This window comes from Danio rerio, chromosome 10, assembly GCF_052040795.2.
Source record: "Danio rerio strain M-AB ecotype USA chromosome 10, GRCz13ab, whole genome shotgun sequence".
In the NCBI taxonomy this organism is placed as follows: domain Eukaryota; kingdom Metazoa; phylum Chordata; class Actinopteri; order Cypriniformes; family Danionidae; genus Danio; species Danio rerio.
Window position 1 is genome coordinate 202632 of NC_141030.1, and position 15611 is coordinate 218242.

The following is a 15611-nucleotide window of genomic DNA, read 5'->3' on the forward strand; positions in this document are numbered from 1 at the left end:
TGTCAATATGGAGCAAAATCTCTGAGGAATATTTCCAGTATGCTGTTAAATCTACGCCATGAAGGATTAGGGCAGTTCTGAAGGCAAAAGGGAGTCCAACCCTTTACTGGTAAGGTGTACCTAATAAAGTGGCCGGTGAGTGTAGTAAGTGTTTATAAAAGCGGACATGATGGTTTAATAAAGCTTCTTATATTAACCCCACTGGAATAAACAGTAACCTGCATAGTCTTCAGCTCATATAGCAGACTGCAGAACTGAGAGCTCTGAGCTGAACGTTTAATGTACGTCATTCGGCTTCTTGCTGATTTCTTTGCAACACATCTACATTCATTACTGGAGTCGAAAGCGGAAACACGAACAGCGGCGTGCTGGAGAATGTACGGTAGCTCCCGTTAGCCTAAACACACAAGAAAGCGCAGTTTGGCCAATCACAGACAGACTGGGTTACATTTCTCACAGCACCGCAGCGTTTGCTGAAGGACAGCAGATAATGCGCTCTGGAGTTTCGACAGAAGTCGTGTGAGATAAAGACAGACATGGCAGATCTGCTGAATAATATTCAGTGTGTGAGGCTCAGCTTTACCTTGGCCCAGTCCGGCTGTAAGACAATGGCTCTCTTTCCATCTCCGAGTGCTTTCCTGAAATCAGTTTCCACAGTCAGTACAGCTGATCAGACTCACTGCTGAATCACGTGTGCTGCAGATAAATACAGTAACTCACAGATATTTCCCAGAGCGGAGTAAACACAGCGCTCGGTTCCCGTACAGGATGTGGTTATTCGGGCTGAAACAAACCGATGACAGCTCAACATTCGGCAACAGGGAGTGGATGAACAACACACAACAGAGGCGCTCTGCTACTCACTGGTATTTAATGGCTTTAGAGTACCACTTTAAGGCAACGTCATATTTCTTCTTCTGAAAGTGCTCGTTTCCTTTGTTCTTCATTTCATCACTTTTCTGAAACACAAACAACAACAGATTCATTACAGTTTCTCTGATATGAGAGTGAGAATCATGGCGGATTCACACAGCGCTGAACATCCATACAGTAAACAACATTATACTCCAATACACGCTGAACATATGCGGTGTCTGATGTACAATTAAATATCTTTTGTATATTGAAGATGTTTCATTACAACCAAACTGTGATATGAAATCATACATTATCTAAAAGCTTTATTTAATGCAATTAAAACAAAAGCGAGCCAAAGCTTTACTGAGAATTCATGTTTATTCTCTTGTGAAGACAGTGACACTTATTTCAAATAAAATTATGATTTACTGTATCCATCCATCAATAGACAAACAGACAGACAGACGGATGGACAGATAGACTGACAGACAGATACAGAAAGACAGGATTATGGACTGATATAGACGGATGGATGGACGGATACAGAGATGGATAGACAGATATATAAATAGATAGAAAGACAGACAGAAAGACATATGCATAAAGTTTGCTCCTTGATTTTATTGGTGTGCTATATGTAGATATCAAATTATTATTTTCTTAAAATAGTTTAATTTATTTTCTTGTTTTTTTCTTGTATTAAAATATGAGCGCAAAATAGTTTAAATAATTTTAAAATATATTATTATTATTATTAATATTATTATATGTAGATTGCAAAATATACAAAAATATATAGCTGCTTAAATAGATTTCCAGACATATTTGTGTAAATATACTTAGAAACACATCTTAGCAAATATATATATATATATATATAAATACAAATTATATTTAAATACCTATGTAACAGATCAGTTTATTTTTATGCATGCGTGTGTGTATCACATATACATAATAAATATACTGCACGCATTGAAAATATAGACATTATTACTGTACAGGAGATTGACTACAGGTAAATCAGGACACCGGTTTGATCTTAAAGACTCTTACCGATAAACTCCAAGAGTCTGGCTCAAATTTCATCTCCATCAAGGCTTTCTTCTTGCTGCAGGACACCACCTGAATATAGCGCGCGTCTGAGGGAGAGAACATTACCATCATTAGTGACGCTGCCGGAGTGTGTGCACACGTGAACGCTCAGTCCTGAAACACACACTCTGCTCGGGTTGTTGGTTCCCTTTTGTGTCTTCAGGGTTGCTGCACATTGTTTACAATCAAAGTTTAGACTTTAGGTAAAAATGAACCCTCTACACATTAGGAACTGCACAGACTAGTCGACTTTAATGCTCTGCCGTGATGTTTTTTGACTGACTGGTCACACAGATACTAAAATACACACCATTCAGACACATTAATGAAGAACTGAACTTGGTGGGTTTTAAAATTAAAACTGAAATAACTAAAAGGGTTTTCAAATGTGTCATTAATCACGCCTAAAACAGGGCAGAGTATCGAGCAGGCATGACATATGAGGCCTCATAATACTCAGAGACGACACAGAGAAAATGAACTCACTACTCGCATTCAACCGTTTTCTTTCCCTTCCTGCTTCCTTTTATGCAACAGAACCTGCTGCAGCCTGTTCTCTAAAAGATGCAATAGTTTTCTGCAAAGTCACACTCTCACGAGCAAAAATAAGACTCATGACCTTTTTTAAACTCTAATTTAAAGGATTCCTATTGTCCCCCTTTTACAAGCTGTAAGATCAGCGCTTGGTGTCTCCAGAATGTGTCTGTAAAGTTTCAGCTCAAAACACCCGTCAGAATATTTTAACACCCGGCTGAATAGTTATATAATATACAGGAATCAGGCATTCACAACTCACAGCTAAAATATGTGAGATTTAATGCAGCAGAAGATGCACACACTTATATAATAATAATACCCTAACATTAAAATGCTGTTGAAATAGCCAGTTATGCCACAGGATTAATAAACTTCATATCATCCTGAAGAAAACCCACTATAGGCAAAACTAAACAAATTGCTAATTTGACACACGACAGTGTAAAGCCTGCATAAATATCCCACAACAGATGTAGGAAGTTATCCTGCACGATATTAACAAGCTGTAGCAAAGTTGTGTGTGCACATGACTGATAACTGAATATTAATGAGATGATGTCATTGCGCTGCTGTGCCGTCAGCCAATGGCTGCATAGCCGGTCATTATTTTGAGGATGGATGGATCTGTCCTTCACAACATATAACACAACGATAAAAACATTTCTCACATGTCTCTCCAGCAGCGCAGAATAAACACGGCAGCACGCATCAACTAACATTAAGATCATTAATAACGCATGTTCTTACTCATTTCTGAGAATTGCAATATCAGACACTTCAAAACACTTACAGGACGTGTCAATATTTGCAGAAAAGGGAAAACTGAAACAAAACACAATATAGAAGCAACACACTGTCACACACTGTCCTGGTGAAAGCGAAGAGATCTGAATAATAGTCAGGAAAAACTCCTGCGGGAGAATTAAACACCTCTGCTTGGAAGCGTTAAAACTGCAATACTTTCCATAAAAACATTTCATGGTGGCATTAATGGCCTTTAAAACTCACACTCCATGAAGACGAAGCTCAGTGTTAGGTAGCGAACCTCCACCGAGCCCAGATCCATCAGTTTCTGGCCCAGGTCAGGATCTCCAGAGTCCAGCAGCCAGCGTATGGCCTCAGTCAGACAGTCCTCCTCCTGCACACACAGACAGACGGGTGAGCCTCATCAGGTGCTTTGAAACATCTTATACAACGTTTGACGCAATCTCGACTTAAACATGAACAGGGCAGGGCAAAGATTAGCTCCTCCCCTTTTCAAAATCAGCCAATCACGTTTAAGCCCCGGTCAGATCACAGGATTTTGTCGTAGGGTGTCGTGGGGAGCTGTAAACGGCAAACGGGTGCTGTGACGCAAGATTTGATTGTTTCTCCTTGTGTAATGTGGCTAGTTCATGACGACCGATACCATGTCTGTGAAGCCTCACAACACCATCGCAGAAAGCCTAGCATGTGATTTCTTTTATTGTTTCAGCAAATAGGATTGTAAAATGATTATGTGTTGTACTCTCCTATTCACTGCACTCAGAGTTTACCAACGATGACCACTTCTGCTTCTGAGAAACATGTAGATGTGGAAGGCTCCAGCGACACTGAGATCTGAAAACCTTTATTCTGCTTTCAGATGAACTTTAAACAGACCTGTAGCGGCGGCACAGCGACATACCTGAAAGAAGCGCTGGCTCAAGGACACCACGGCTCTGGCCTTGTTCTCCACGTCTCTAAGAGAAAGCTGAACACAACAGAAGCGGGTCAGAAGCGGATGCATATGCACAGTAAAGCAGATCTGCACAGATACGTACGCCTCTCTCCATCGTCGCCAGAATGCTCTCCAGAATCTCCATCTTCTCAAGCCTCTTCAGGCTCAAATCGTTGGACACGCTGAAACAGACCAGGGGAGAGAGCGGTTGACTCATTTATGCTCAGCACTGTCTATCGCATGAAATCAGAGCTGATTCAGCAGTGTTTACAGGGGTCAGGGGTCACTCACTTAGAGTCCAGGAAGCCCATCTTGACGGCCCAGGCGGTGGTGGGGTGGTTCTCCTGCTGGCGGAGCAGAATGTGCCACCAGAACACAGACACGTGCATCAGGTGACCCAGGTCCTGCTTCCGCTTCAGCTTCATCTTGCACCAGCGCTCGTACACGATGTCTGATCAGCCACAAACCAGCAGAGTTAGATTTATTAATGAACATAAAGGCTGATAAGTATTCACTCGTGACATTTCTTTCCAACACTACGAAGAGATGAAGATCAGATGACATGGGTTACAATTAGGGCTGCACGATATATAGTTTCTGCATGGATAACGCAGTGTGAAGACTCATAATACAGGACCTGCAATGTTGAGTCTGGATTACACTTGATCATCTGCGTGTGCATATACAGGGCTCTCCTGCATGGAGAATTACCACCTCCACCTTTCTACACAAATCAGCCAGGCGGACACGACTACCGACAGACCCCGAGTGATGCTCAAACACTGATTGTGTCTTTAGAAAATGTCTGGTAACACTTTAGCTTAGGTTACTATTCACAGCATTAACAGACCATTAATTAACACTACTAGCTTAATTAACTACTGAAGAGCTGTGTATTAATAGTTAGTAAGGTTGAAGTTGGGTTTAGGCAGGATTAGGGATGCAGATACTTTATAACTACTAATGAATAGTTCATATCTTAAGAATAAGTGGATAATAAGCCAGTAGTTAATAGCATGAGTTGTGATCTAAAGTGTTACCAAATGTTTAGATAATATTTTACTTGATAAAATTACAAGAATAATGCAAAATCTTTTGTGTTAAGTAGCAAGAATTTGACGATCAGGATACCACCCCAGCCTTATTCTGATCCAGGAAAACCCTGATTAAGTAATGTAACGTGTTTTTACAAATAGTTTACATTTTATCATCCAAAATGGCAAGAAATATAAAAAATACTCACTTCTCTTTTAGAAGAGCAACTTTACTCAGACTTTGAGTAGTGTTTTCTACTCTACTCCAGTGTTTCTCAATCCTCACGCTCCACTGATCTGCATATGTCTCTGTATATGTCCTATTTAGATGACCAGCTCTTGAGAAGAGCTCCATGCACTACTCCAACACTACTATCCCCTACGCAGTGTGCATTCTGCCCTAGTCCCTTCTCCTTTACTGAGTTAATCAAACATGTATTTACCATTGAAACATTAATTCACAAATCTACACAACAGCACTGCCTGCAGTCTCCTCGGCTGGAGATCGGTATCGGCTGATCATCACATTTCATGACTCGATCAGTATTCGCCAATCCAGCCGATTTCATGAACCAATCGCAGGTGTTTTGAATTAGATAAAATACCCTGGAAATCGTGGAGATGAGAGTGAATTAGCAAGAGAACAGATTGTGAGAGGCACAGGGATGTTCTGAGCTTTACATTAGTGAGGTTAGATGAACAGCCCAGTATATGACAGGAGGATTCCTAATAATTCATTCATTCATTCATTCTCTTGTCGGCTTGGTCCCTTTATTAATCCAGGGTCGCCACAGCAGAATGAACCGCCAACTTATCCAGCAAGTTTTTACGCAGTGGATGCCCTTCCAGCCGCAACCCATCACTGGGAAACAATCCTAATAAATACAATATAAATTCACATATCACACGCTGACATGCTATATGAATGAAACATGTACGCTCCCTTCACACTGACATCATCACAGAATACCCTGTAGTCCACTTTGCAGGGCACTTGTTGTTGAATTAGAACAAATGTCAGACGTGAAAAGGGAAACAGATGAAAGTGCAGTGCTGTTGTGTAACCTGGGGAATCCTGAGTATATTTCAGTGCACCACATGCAAACACACGAGACCCACCAAGAGCAAAGCACACACTCACCCGGCGGCTCCATGTGGATGTAGGGGAACTGAGCATGGTAGACCTGAGAGGAACAGAGAATGGAGAGTGTGTGTTCAGTCAACAGAAGGACACTGCTGTCTCACGAATATCATCTCATCACTCTGTCAGCTTTCTGTTCATTACTGTGAAGCAGTGGCGAGGATACACACGGCCCACTCACACTGAGGACTGCTCCACACACGCACGCACGCACGCACACACACACACACACACACACACAGAGAAATCACAATAATGACATAACATATGTGAGGCGAGTAATAGATGTGATATGATGAGGATGATTAACAGCACACTTTAGTCACTGTGTGTCGATAACATTACCCTCTCCAGTGCACAGAAATGTAATGTCCGGCTACTGACTGGACAGACTTGTGAGCTGTGTGTAGAGCAGGCAGGTAAAACAACAGAGCCGTAATGGAGGCTACATTACCCATCTGTTTCAAGCAATGAATATTTTGATCACATTTCAACAAAACAAAACAGACAAATATGACGACAAACAGAGAGTCGTGGGCACTTGTGATCCATATACAGATTTTATAGTCATTTAAAACCCTCAGCTCTCTGTTAGAGCTACAATGCACTATCTGTACACAGACTTTTAGTTTAGACAGCCAGCCCGACGGCTTCCGGTGAACTGTCTTTCCATTACAAAATCGCCACGTTTAAGATCTGATTTCCTGAAAGATCAGTGACCTTCACGGCCTGATAGATATTTGATATAGCGTGGGTCTCAGGCGGGACAAGAAGCACTGCATTACATTACATTTATAAATTACATCTCGCTAAAAAAAAAGAGGAAATTTATTTTACGCCAGTATTTTGAATGGAGTGAACGGTTCTTCTAGATTAATAAAATAAATGAATTCAGTGTCAGATTATAGAATATCTGTTTTTGCTTTCACATCTTGAATGACTGGTTCTGCTCTCTAAAAACAACAAAATCCCAAGTCCAGGGCACTCAAACAGATTTCAAAGCCTGTATTAACACGGCTTATTCTGTGCTGCTTTCTACAGTCCTACTGCTAAAGTGAATGTTTCTAATAGACGTCTACACAGTCGTCTTGGCTCAAACAAGGCTAAATTTGGGCTGTCAGTGAAAGACTAGTCTGGACTAGTCATCAAATATGCAGAAATGAATGAATACACATATAAAGCCCGTCTCATCTGTCTATTTGAGCTAATTTTGGGCTTTTCTATGAGATTTTCACTTACAGCCCAAGTTTAGCCAAGCTGTCTACAGCCTAATGTCTATTAGACGTCTATTAAACACAGAATTGTTTGCTGGGTGGTTTCAGCATCGATGCTCCAATGTGCAAATATGCAATCATAATGTCACAGAATCTGCAGAAGTTGAGTTCTGATTATAATTAACCAGAATCAGAAGCAAAGTGTAACCCTGCTACAGTGAGCAAATTCATTTAAGGTGTGTGTCCGTGACATTTCCAGCTAATGTTCACCATTCGGGCATCCCCAATTATAATATATGCAGCTCTAATGATGGGATAAAGTGTATTTTTATTATTTATTTTACATTTGATTAAATCACATATTTATTTGACTTCAGTGCTGTTGGAATATCCAGAAATCATGAAGCACGCTGTGTTTACTTGGCAGCTTTGTTCTGTTGTGCACGTTTAAGCTTGTAAAGTGTTTTTAATACTTTTTAATTACCACACTGCCTGCAAATTAATCACAATGTAAAATTATAATTTCTTTCAGAATAACAGTTGTTTAAATGATCTAATAAAATTACATCTAATCACAATCCATCACATAAAAACTAAATATAGCAATGTCAGTGTTTCCCAATGCCCTGCAGACTTACTCTACACACATTTCTGCCATTTTTCTAGACAGAGTGTTGGATAGTCAGAAATGTCAGCTCACGCCTCTTTAAATCTATTAATATTATCAGAGATGATCAATATAAGAATAGACTCACTACACACTCAGTTTGAGCACTGTTGTCCACTCACTGTAACGCTTCTGTCCTCGCCACTGCTGTGAAAGCAATAAATGACTGAAATATACTCACAATCTTGGTTTTGTGCCTCTGAACATTGGGTCCTTCCTCCAGATCTGAGTCGTCACTGTCTGACATTCTGCTTCACACACAAAATCAGGAAAATCAGCAAAAGATTTGCATCTCGATGGGGGTAAAGGTGTTTTTACATTCGCAGAGAGCATTCTCAGCCCATACGACATAGAGAAATCACATTGTCAGCCAAATGACTGTCGAAGTACATCAGAGGTGCTCAACCCTGCTCCTGGACATCTGCCTTCCTGCACACTTCAGCTCCAGCCCTGATCAAACTCACCTGAGCAGCACTGCATAACTACAGGCAGGTGTGTTTAATATGGGTTGGAGCTGAATGCTGTAGGTAGGTGGATCTCCAGGAGCAGGGCTGAGCCTGAAGTACAACAGTTCAGTCAATTAAACAGTGCTAATGTTCAGTTCCACACCCAATATTCACAGTAGCGCGGTGAACAACATATGGAGAGGGTCACAGATTGTCACAAGAGTTCAGGAATGAGTGGATGTGTCTAACATTATATAAACCTAGTAAACACCAACTGCACAGTTTTACAGCAAACATCAGAGCAGCCTCGCTTCCCATGATGCACCTCGGGGAGACACACCTGACCCAGAGGCTTCCATTGCAAAACCACGAGCTGTTTACTGTCTAAACTGACACAAACCTGGCCAAACCTCTCCTCAAACCCGAGCTGTGCCGTGGTAAAGCTGAGGTAAACTCTCCTGCTCGCTTTATCCGCAGCTTCGCCTCAGGAGTTCAGCTTTTCTCCTTCAGCTCGTGTTTTTCTGCCTCTAAAAGGCGCCAAACTCGTCATTTCTCCGCCATTATTGAGCGTTTAATCTCTTCTCCTCTAAAGATCAGCTCGCACATCTGTAATTATCGCACTGAAAGGCGCAAACTTTACCAGGAAGTTGAACGCGACGCATTCTGGGCTGGCAGACGCTTTACCTGTGTTGATGACACGCGGGGCGTCGCGGAAGTAAGAACACGCGCTGCCGCAGCTAACCGTCCATCAGTCGTGAATATTCGGGGAGAAATGTTTATAAACTGACCTGATTCAGAAGAGCAGCTCCACTGTTTCCTGATGTTTAACCTCACGCATCAACTGCAGCGCGAAACTGACGCGGAGTAAGAAGCGCGCCCTCTGCTGTTCGCCCGCGCGAGTGGCATCAGCGCGCCCTCTGCTGTTCACCACTAGAAGGGATACAGGTGTTGTCCGAAGTAACAACTTGTTTTTACTTTATTTTAAATTAGCCATTAATTGTATTTGAGTTAATTGCACATTGTATTGACGTCTACCTACCCCAACCCCAAACCTCACAGCAATGGATTAACAGAAATTATACCGAATATCACTCATATTATTTATTAAAATGCTCATTAAACTGTATTGTATTACTACAACCCTCACAGTAATGTAAAAACAGTAATTATACAGAGTATTATTCATATTATTTATTAAATTACCCATTAAACTGTATTTAATTATCTTCTACCCTCACAGTAATGTACAATAATCAATATTGTTGTAGTGTCGTATAGATTGTGCTATACTAATGTGAGAATCCGCAGCTGTATCCCTTCTAGACGGAGTGACGTCAGCGCGCCCTCTGCTGTTCGGCCGCGGACACCAACGTTTGTCTTAAAGGCACAGCTCACCCAGTCATTTTAATTCTGTTGTCATTTACTGCCTTCTTTAGTTGTTTTACTTGAACACTTATACGCTTCATTTTAACTGCTGAACACAACAAATATTTAACATGTACGGTAAAGTACATGCTCTTAATCTGTCATAAACACACAGAATATCAGACCGAGCTAATACACGCAGATATTAGTGAATGAAGGAGAGAGAGCGTCTTCAAAATCAACATTATTTTTTACAAACAATATTTATATGGAAAATAAAAATCAGAGCATTAAACCAAATAATAGGTGCGCGCGCGTTTGTTTGTCTCCAGGCCGCGCGGGGGCGGCAGGACGCAGTGCGCCTGCGCAGAAACACAAGGAAGCACCATCAGGAAATAAGACATGTATGTTCTGTTTTTCGTTTTATATGTTATAGTATTTATCGAAACTAAAGCGTGTGTGATGTGTTAGTTTGGAGCATTGATGTGTGTGTGTGTGTGCGCGCGCAGGTGTCGCTGCTGGAGATGGTGATGGTGGAGAACTCTCCTTCTCCTCTGCCGGAAAGAGCCATCTACGGCTTTGTGCTGTTCCTGGGCGCTCAGCTGGGCTTCTGTACGTCTCTAACTCGATCTGTACTGATATTGCACACACATTAGCCGCATTTCCACTATCGGGCCAGTGCGAGCCAGGGCTTTAATCGGGCCGGGGCGGGCCAACAGCCCGGGAGGTTGAGAAATGAGGCTGAAATCATGTCGCGTTTCCACTGTCGGGCTAAAGCTCACAGCGCGTCACGCAAACACCGCCCACAGAACGTCCCCGAATCAAACGTCACACAACCCGCCCACTTCAGCGAGAATCAGGCAGATAAAGCACACCATAAATCATCACGAAACGAAACCATTAAAATGAAGACAACCGAAACAAACAAACGACACGTTACTGTACAGCAGTACATGACATGTCTATACGCACAGACCTGTGTATTTCCATTCATTACATTTGTTTACTCGCCGACCGACTGCATTGTGCATGGAGTGCTCTCGCCACTAACGCAGGGACCCAACACAGAGAGCGCACACATCCATAATATAAAGCCACAGAAATTCTCCTTTATAACTCAATATGTCATGTATTTTTTAACATCCTCTTGTTGATAGAAGTCGTGTTAAGTTTTCAGCACAAGAGCGAGTAGCCTAATAAAATATAGCCATATTTGTTGCGCTCGGCAGCTATTCACTAAAACTCCTCATTTAAAGTTTCATTTATAAATTTAACCACGTCAAATAAAAACATAAACAGTTGTTTGAGGATATAGAACACATTTTGTGTTTGGACTTCCCCCATATGCGTTTAAAGCAGCGAGTGCTGCGCAGGACTGAGTGACAGAAAAAAAGGTATAGGAGATTCTGCTTTCACTCACTCAAATAATGCTCTGTTTGCGCGATTTGATTAATATCATCGTATCCAAATACTTTATAAATATTTACTTATATAAATATTTACTTTATATAAATATTTCAAACCTTCTCCGGTGTTTATTGTTTTTAAAAAATATCGAAAATCTTTTTTTTTTTCAGACAGGTCTTTGCAAAATGAAAGTTAGGCTATATGTGGCTTTAAAACGGTTTGATTTATGTATTGTATATAGGCTACCTACATTGTTATAGTTAGCTTTTGTTTATTTTATATTGGTTAATTTATTTAATGTGATTATATATCCGATATTTGTTATTCTTTAAATTATATTTCAATATAGGCTACCTTAGGCTATTTTATCAAGATATGACAATATATTGTTTAAAGTCTACGAAAGTGGGCACGTATTTTGTTAAGTTTATGTCTTTCTGTTGTATTTATATGTGTATTATCTCCAAAATAAATAAAGAAAAAAGCCGCTCGCGGCATAACAGAGCTGTGAAGGAGCGCTTTTGCCCGGTCTCACACACACATACAGGCATCTAAACGTGCACAAACAAACAAACATTTTAAACTTGACAAAAACTCTCGAAAACTTTTACTGTCTGCTGTGTTTTTAATATGGTGTAAAGATTATTATGCGTTGAAACATAAAGGAGGACGCAGCAAAGAACGTCACTATAAATTAAAACAACTTTATTATTTTATGCAGGAGCCTTACATTTAAAAGGGAAACATAAGGGTGATCATACGCAAAAAGACCCCAGACTATAAGGCTAGATGTTTTCTTTCCCTTATTTCTTTATTTGTTTGGCGCATGTACTCATGTGCGATCAGAAAACTGTCCGCCTCTTCTTTCACTCCGCCCCGAAGCCCCAGCTGGCCCTCCTTGGCCCAAGGTATTCGGCGGGCCGAAAAAGGCCGGCCGCTGGCCCCAAGAAAGCCCCGCTTTGGCCCGATTAGGCCCCGGAAGTGACAGTGGAAACCCCACTGGCCTTGGCTCGCCCTGGCTCGCTCGCTTTAGGCGCGATAGTGGAAACGCGGCTATTGTCCTTTACAGATGAAGAGAGGCTTTAATCCTGTGGCAGAAACATCAACAGAATCTACAGACTGACAGCAGTGTCTCACACACACACACACACACACACACACACACACACACACTAGAGTACAGGGCATTATACTGTCTGTATGTTTAGCTATGATGCTGAATGCTGACTGTAGTAAGAAGTACTGTAGTACACTTCAGTTTACTCAGGTAAAGTGTGGTGTATTGTGCTCTAAAGTTGTAGAAGAATACAGTTCTGACTCATAGATTACTGTAGCTGTTGTGGTACCATAGCAACCGTAGAATCACCACAACTGATCAATTACTGTAGTTTTGTTACCATAGCAACCGTAGAATCACCACAACTGATCAATTACTGTAGTTTTGTTACCATAGCAACCGTGGAATCACCACAACTGATCAATTACTGTAGATTTGTTACCATAGCAACTGTAGAATCACCACAACTGATCAATTGCTGTAGTTTTGTTACCATAGCAACTGCAGAACCACAACAGATCAATTACTGTAGATGTGTTACCATAGCAACTGTAAAATCACCACAGCAGATCAATTATTATAATTGTCATGTTACCATAGCGACTGTAGAATCACCACAGCAGATCAATTTCAGGACTTGACTCAGTCGCTGAAACACTACAGTGTTCACTATAAATGACTTGAGCATTATTTATTTGTTCTGGACTCATAATTGATATCTGAATAAACATGCAGCATGACAGAAAACAGTACTTCTGCTTGACAAACACCTCTATCTTGAAGACATTGCAGCTGCTGGTGTGTTCTTCATCTGTGGTGTTGTGTGTGTTTGTTTGTGTGTGTGTTTGTGTTCTCCATCAGTGCTGTATGTGGTCTGGGCGTTTGTTCCTGACTCTTGGCTCCATGCAGCCGGACTGACCTACTGGCCGCAGAAGTGAGTGGTCTGTCTGTCGTCTGCTCTTCAGATGCTGATGTTTAATGTCTGATCAATCACTCTTTCTCTCTCTCCGTCTGTCTGTCGTCAGATACTGGGCTCTGGCGGGCCCCATATACCTGCTGGTGGCCCTGAGCACCTGTTTCGTGCTACTGTTCGGAGTGAATATGATGAACACGGCTCCGCTGGCCTCAGTGGACAACATCACAGGTGAGAATTCAGACTAACACCACATGAGCCATTAGTGTTTGAGCTGCTGAAGATCATGTCAGCGGAGACTCAGAGCATTATAGATGTGCAGTTCTAGATGAACAGAGACAGGAGCCACAGACTGCAGACACACTCACACTGATGCATACACAACACACACACTGACGCATAGCCGTCTGTAGCTCCGCCCTCTTCTAAAAAGAGCTCAACCTCATTTGCATTTAAAGCGACAGTCACCAAAACACCACAATGAGGATCACAGCCTGAAAGAGTCAGTTTCAGAGAGCTGGAGGACATCAACTGTGTACTGTTCTCAGCTCAAACACACACACACACACACACACACACACACACACACACACACACAAGAGAGAGACACAGCAGAGACGCATTTACAGCTTGTAGAAAGGGGCAGAATAAGTCTCCTTTAATGAGTTAACAGTCTCAACCCCTATGATGAATGGCAGATTAGCAGATTCTGACATTACTCCTCCACATCTGGACACTTGATCTTCACTAAAGTCTCTTGAACCGTCACAGACACTTTCCTAATGTGCTGTCAGCGAATCTGAAGTCTCTTCTGTCAGTCTAATTCACCAGAACTGAACTCTCATGACTGGATGAATGATTCTGTTCTCATTAGACAGTGTTAAATCACACACACACACACACACACACACACACACACACACACACACACACACGTAACGCTGGTTTGTGTGCTGCTCCAGATGCGTATGGCAGGAGTCAGCGGGTGGACGAGGACCAGCCGGGAGCGATCCCCAGACTCCGAGACGTGTCGGTCAGTGAAATGAGCCGGCTGTTTTACCTGTGAGCCGCCTCTGTCATCAGCGCTGGAGAGGCGTTTGCAGAGGCGTCTCAGGTGAGCAGATCCATCAGGTGTGTGTGACGGCCTGAACTCCGGCTTCCAGATGACCCCGCCGTGACCTCAGCGACCCCTGTGAAGCCACACCTCAAAACACATCTGCACTTCAGCATTTCTCTCAGATCTCTGAATCTCACTGTGTGTGTGAGTGTGTGTGTGTGTGAGTGTGAGTGTGTGTGTGTGTCAGACGCTGACCTCACAGTGACCTGCAGTGAAACGGTCACGTCTCTATCTGACCATCACGTCCATCAGTCTGCAGTGAGCGTAAACAGACTGCTGACGCTTCACCTGTGACCCCGTGACCCCTCACACACACACACACACACACACACACACACACACACACACACACACACACACACACACACACGCTGCATCTGCAGTTATCAGTGTGTCTCTGCATCATTCAGACGTCCTGTTCTTCCCTGAATAAATACCCATCATCCCATTGAGTGCCCACAGGTTATGAAATGTACACAAGTGATGTTATATTAATTATATTTCTGTAGTTATTATGTCGTATCATGTATAATAATCATATTATGTCTGCTTTAATGTGTCGGATAATTCTGTAAGTATAGTTATTAATAAACATCATCCAGTCTTAAGAAATTACAGGAATAATTTTAGCACAAATAATAGTTTAGTGCATTGAGATGGCACTGTTAAAGGCGCTGTATAAAAATAAAGTTAATAACTGCCATAAATAACTCAATACTGGCCCATACTCCAGTGCTTATAAACCTGTTTCTGTTGAACACAAAAGAAGATATTTTGAAAAATGTTGTAAACCTGTAACCATTGACTTCTATAGTATGAAAAACAAATGAGTCAGTGCTGTTTATTAGTTCAGCTTTCATCAATATATCCTCTTGTGTGTTCAACAGGTGAAACTCCAGTAAAGGCTGAGGAAATGTGTATTTTGTCTGTATATGACACTTTCTAGCGTCTGGTACACATTAAAGCTGCAGTACTCCTCTGTTATTGTGACGCTTGAATTAAATTATTATATGTTGTTCATATTTGAGATGTTCTCGTTCATCATTAGTGTGAACAGACCT

The 15611-nt window shown here is 41.7% G+C and overlaps 2 protein-coding genes across 16 annotated transcripts in view; one reads left to right on the forward strand and one right to left on the reverse strand.

The window, feature by feature from the left end:
• The window catches only part of ttc3 (tetratricopeptide repeat domain 3), a 28128-nt gene extending 18578 nt beyond the window's left edge, over positions 1-9550 (reverse strand). For 3 of the 13 annotated variants that reach the window (XM_087269881.1, XM_087269875.1, XM_087269887.1), the window contains exons 1-11: positions 9480-9550; positions 8427-8493; positions 6365-6407; positions 4481-4640; positions 4293-4371; positions 4157-4222; positions 3499-3628; positions 1915-2000; positions 865-959; positions 721-783; positions 584-638 (exon numbers count right to left, since the gene is read on the reverse strand). In XM_087269881.1, coding sequence (XP_087126007.1) covers positions 584-638; positions 721-783; positions 865-959; positions 1915-2000; positions 3499-3628; positions 4157-4222; positions 4293-4371; positions 4481-4640; positions 6365-6407; positions 8427-8492 — 843 coding nt within the window. In that variant the 5' untranslated portion in view covers position 8493; positions 9480-9550. Of the gene's footprint in view, positions 1-583; positions 639-720; positions 784-864; positions 960-1914; positions 2001-3498; positions 3629-4156; positions 4223-4292; positions 4372-4480; positions 4641-6364; positions 6408-8426; positions 8497-9091 lie in introns of all 13 variants that reach the window. The other 10 variants (XM_087269884.1, XM_087269878.1, XM_087269882.1 and 7 more) reach the window with 5 other exon arrangements.
• pigp (phosphatidylinositol glycan anchor biosynthesis, class P) lies at positions 9010-15576 on the forward strand. Of its 3 annotated transcripts, XR_015500241.1 has the most exons (6): positions 10405-10460; positions 10566-10668; positions 13382-13454; positions 13546-13664; positions 14396-14647; positions 14909-15572. XR_015500241.1 is itself a non-coding variant. In XM_087268862.1 (5 exons), the coding sequence occupies exons 2-5, from the start codon at positions 10581-10583 to the stop codon at positions 14497-14499; spliced, it is 384 nt and encodes a 127-aa protein (XP_087124988.1). In that variant the 5' UTR covers positions 9010-9139; positions 10566-10580; the 3' UTR covers positions 14500-15572.
• The last annotated feature ends 35 nt before the right edge of the window (positions 15577-15611 follow it).

What these genes read in the sequence shown, in the direction of transcription:
- pigp (XM_087268862.1), top strand. Translation starts at nt 10,581, where the DNA reads ATGGTGATGGTGGAGAACTCTCCTTCTCCTCTGCCGGAAAGAGCCATC. An exon ending in GGGCGCTCAGCTGGGCTTCT is followed by an intron (nt 10,669 to 13,381) that starts GTACGTCTCTAA and finishes GTTCTCCATCAG; the next exon opens with TGCTGTATGTGGTCTGGGCG. An exon ending in CTGACCTACTGGCCGCAGAA is followed by an intron (nt 13,455 to 13,545) that starts GTGAGTGGTCTG and finishes GTCTGTCGTCAG; the next exon opens with ATACTGGGCTCTGGCGGGCC.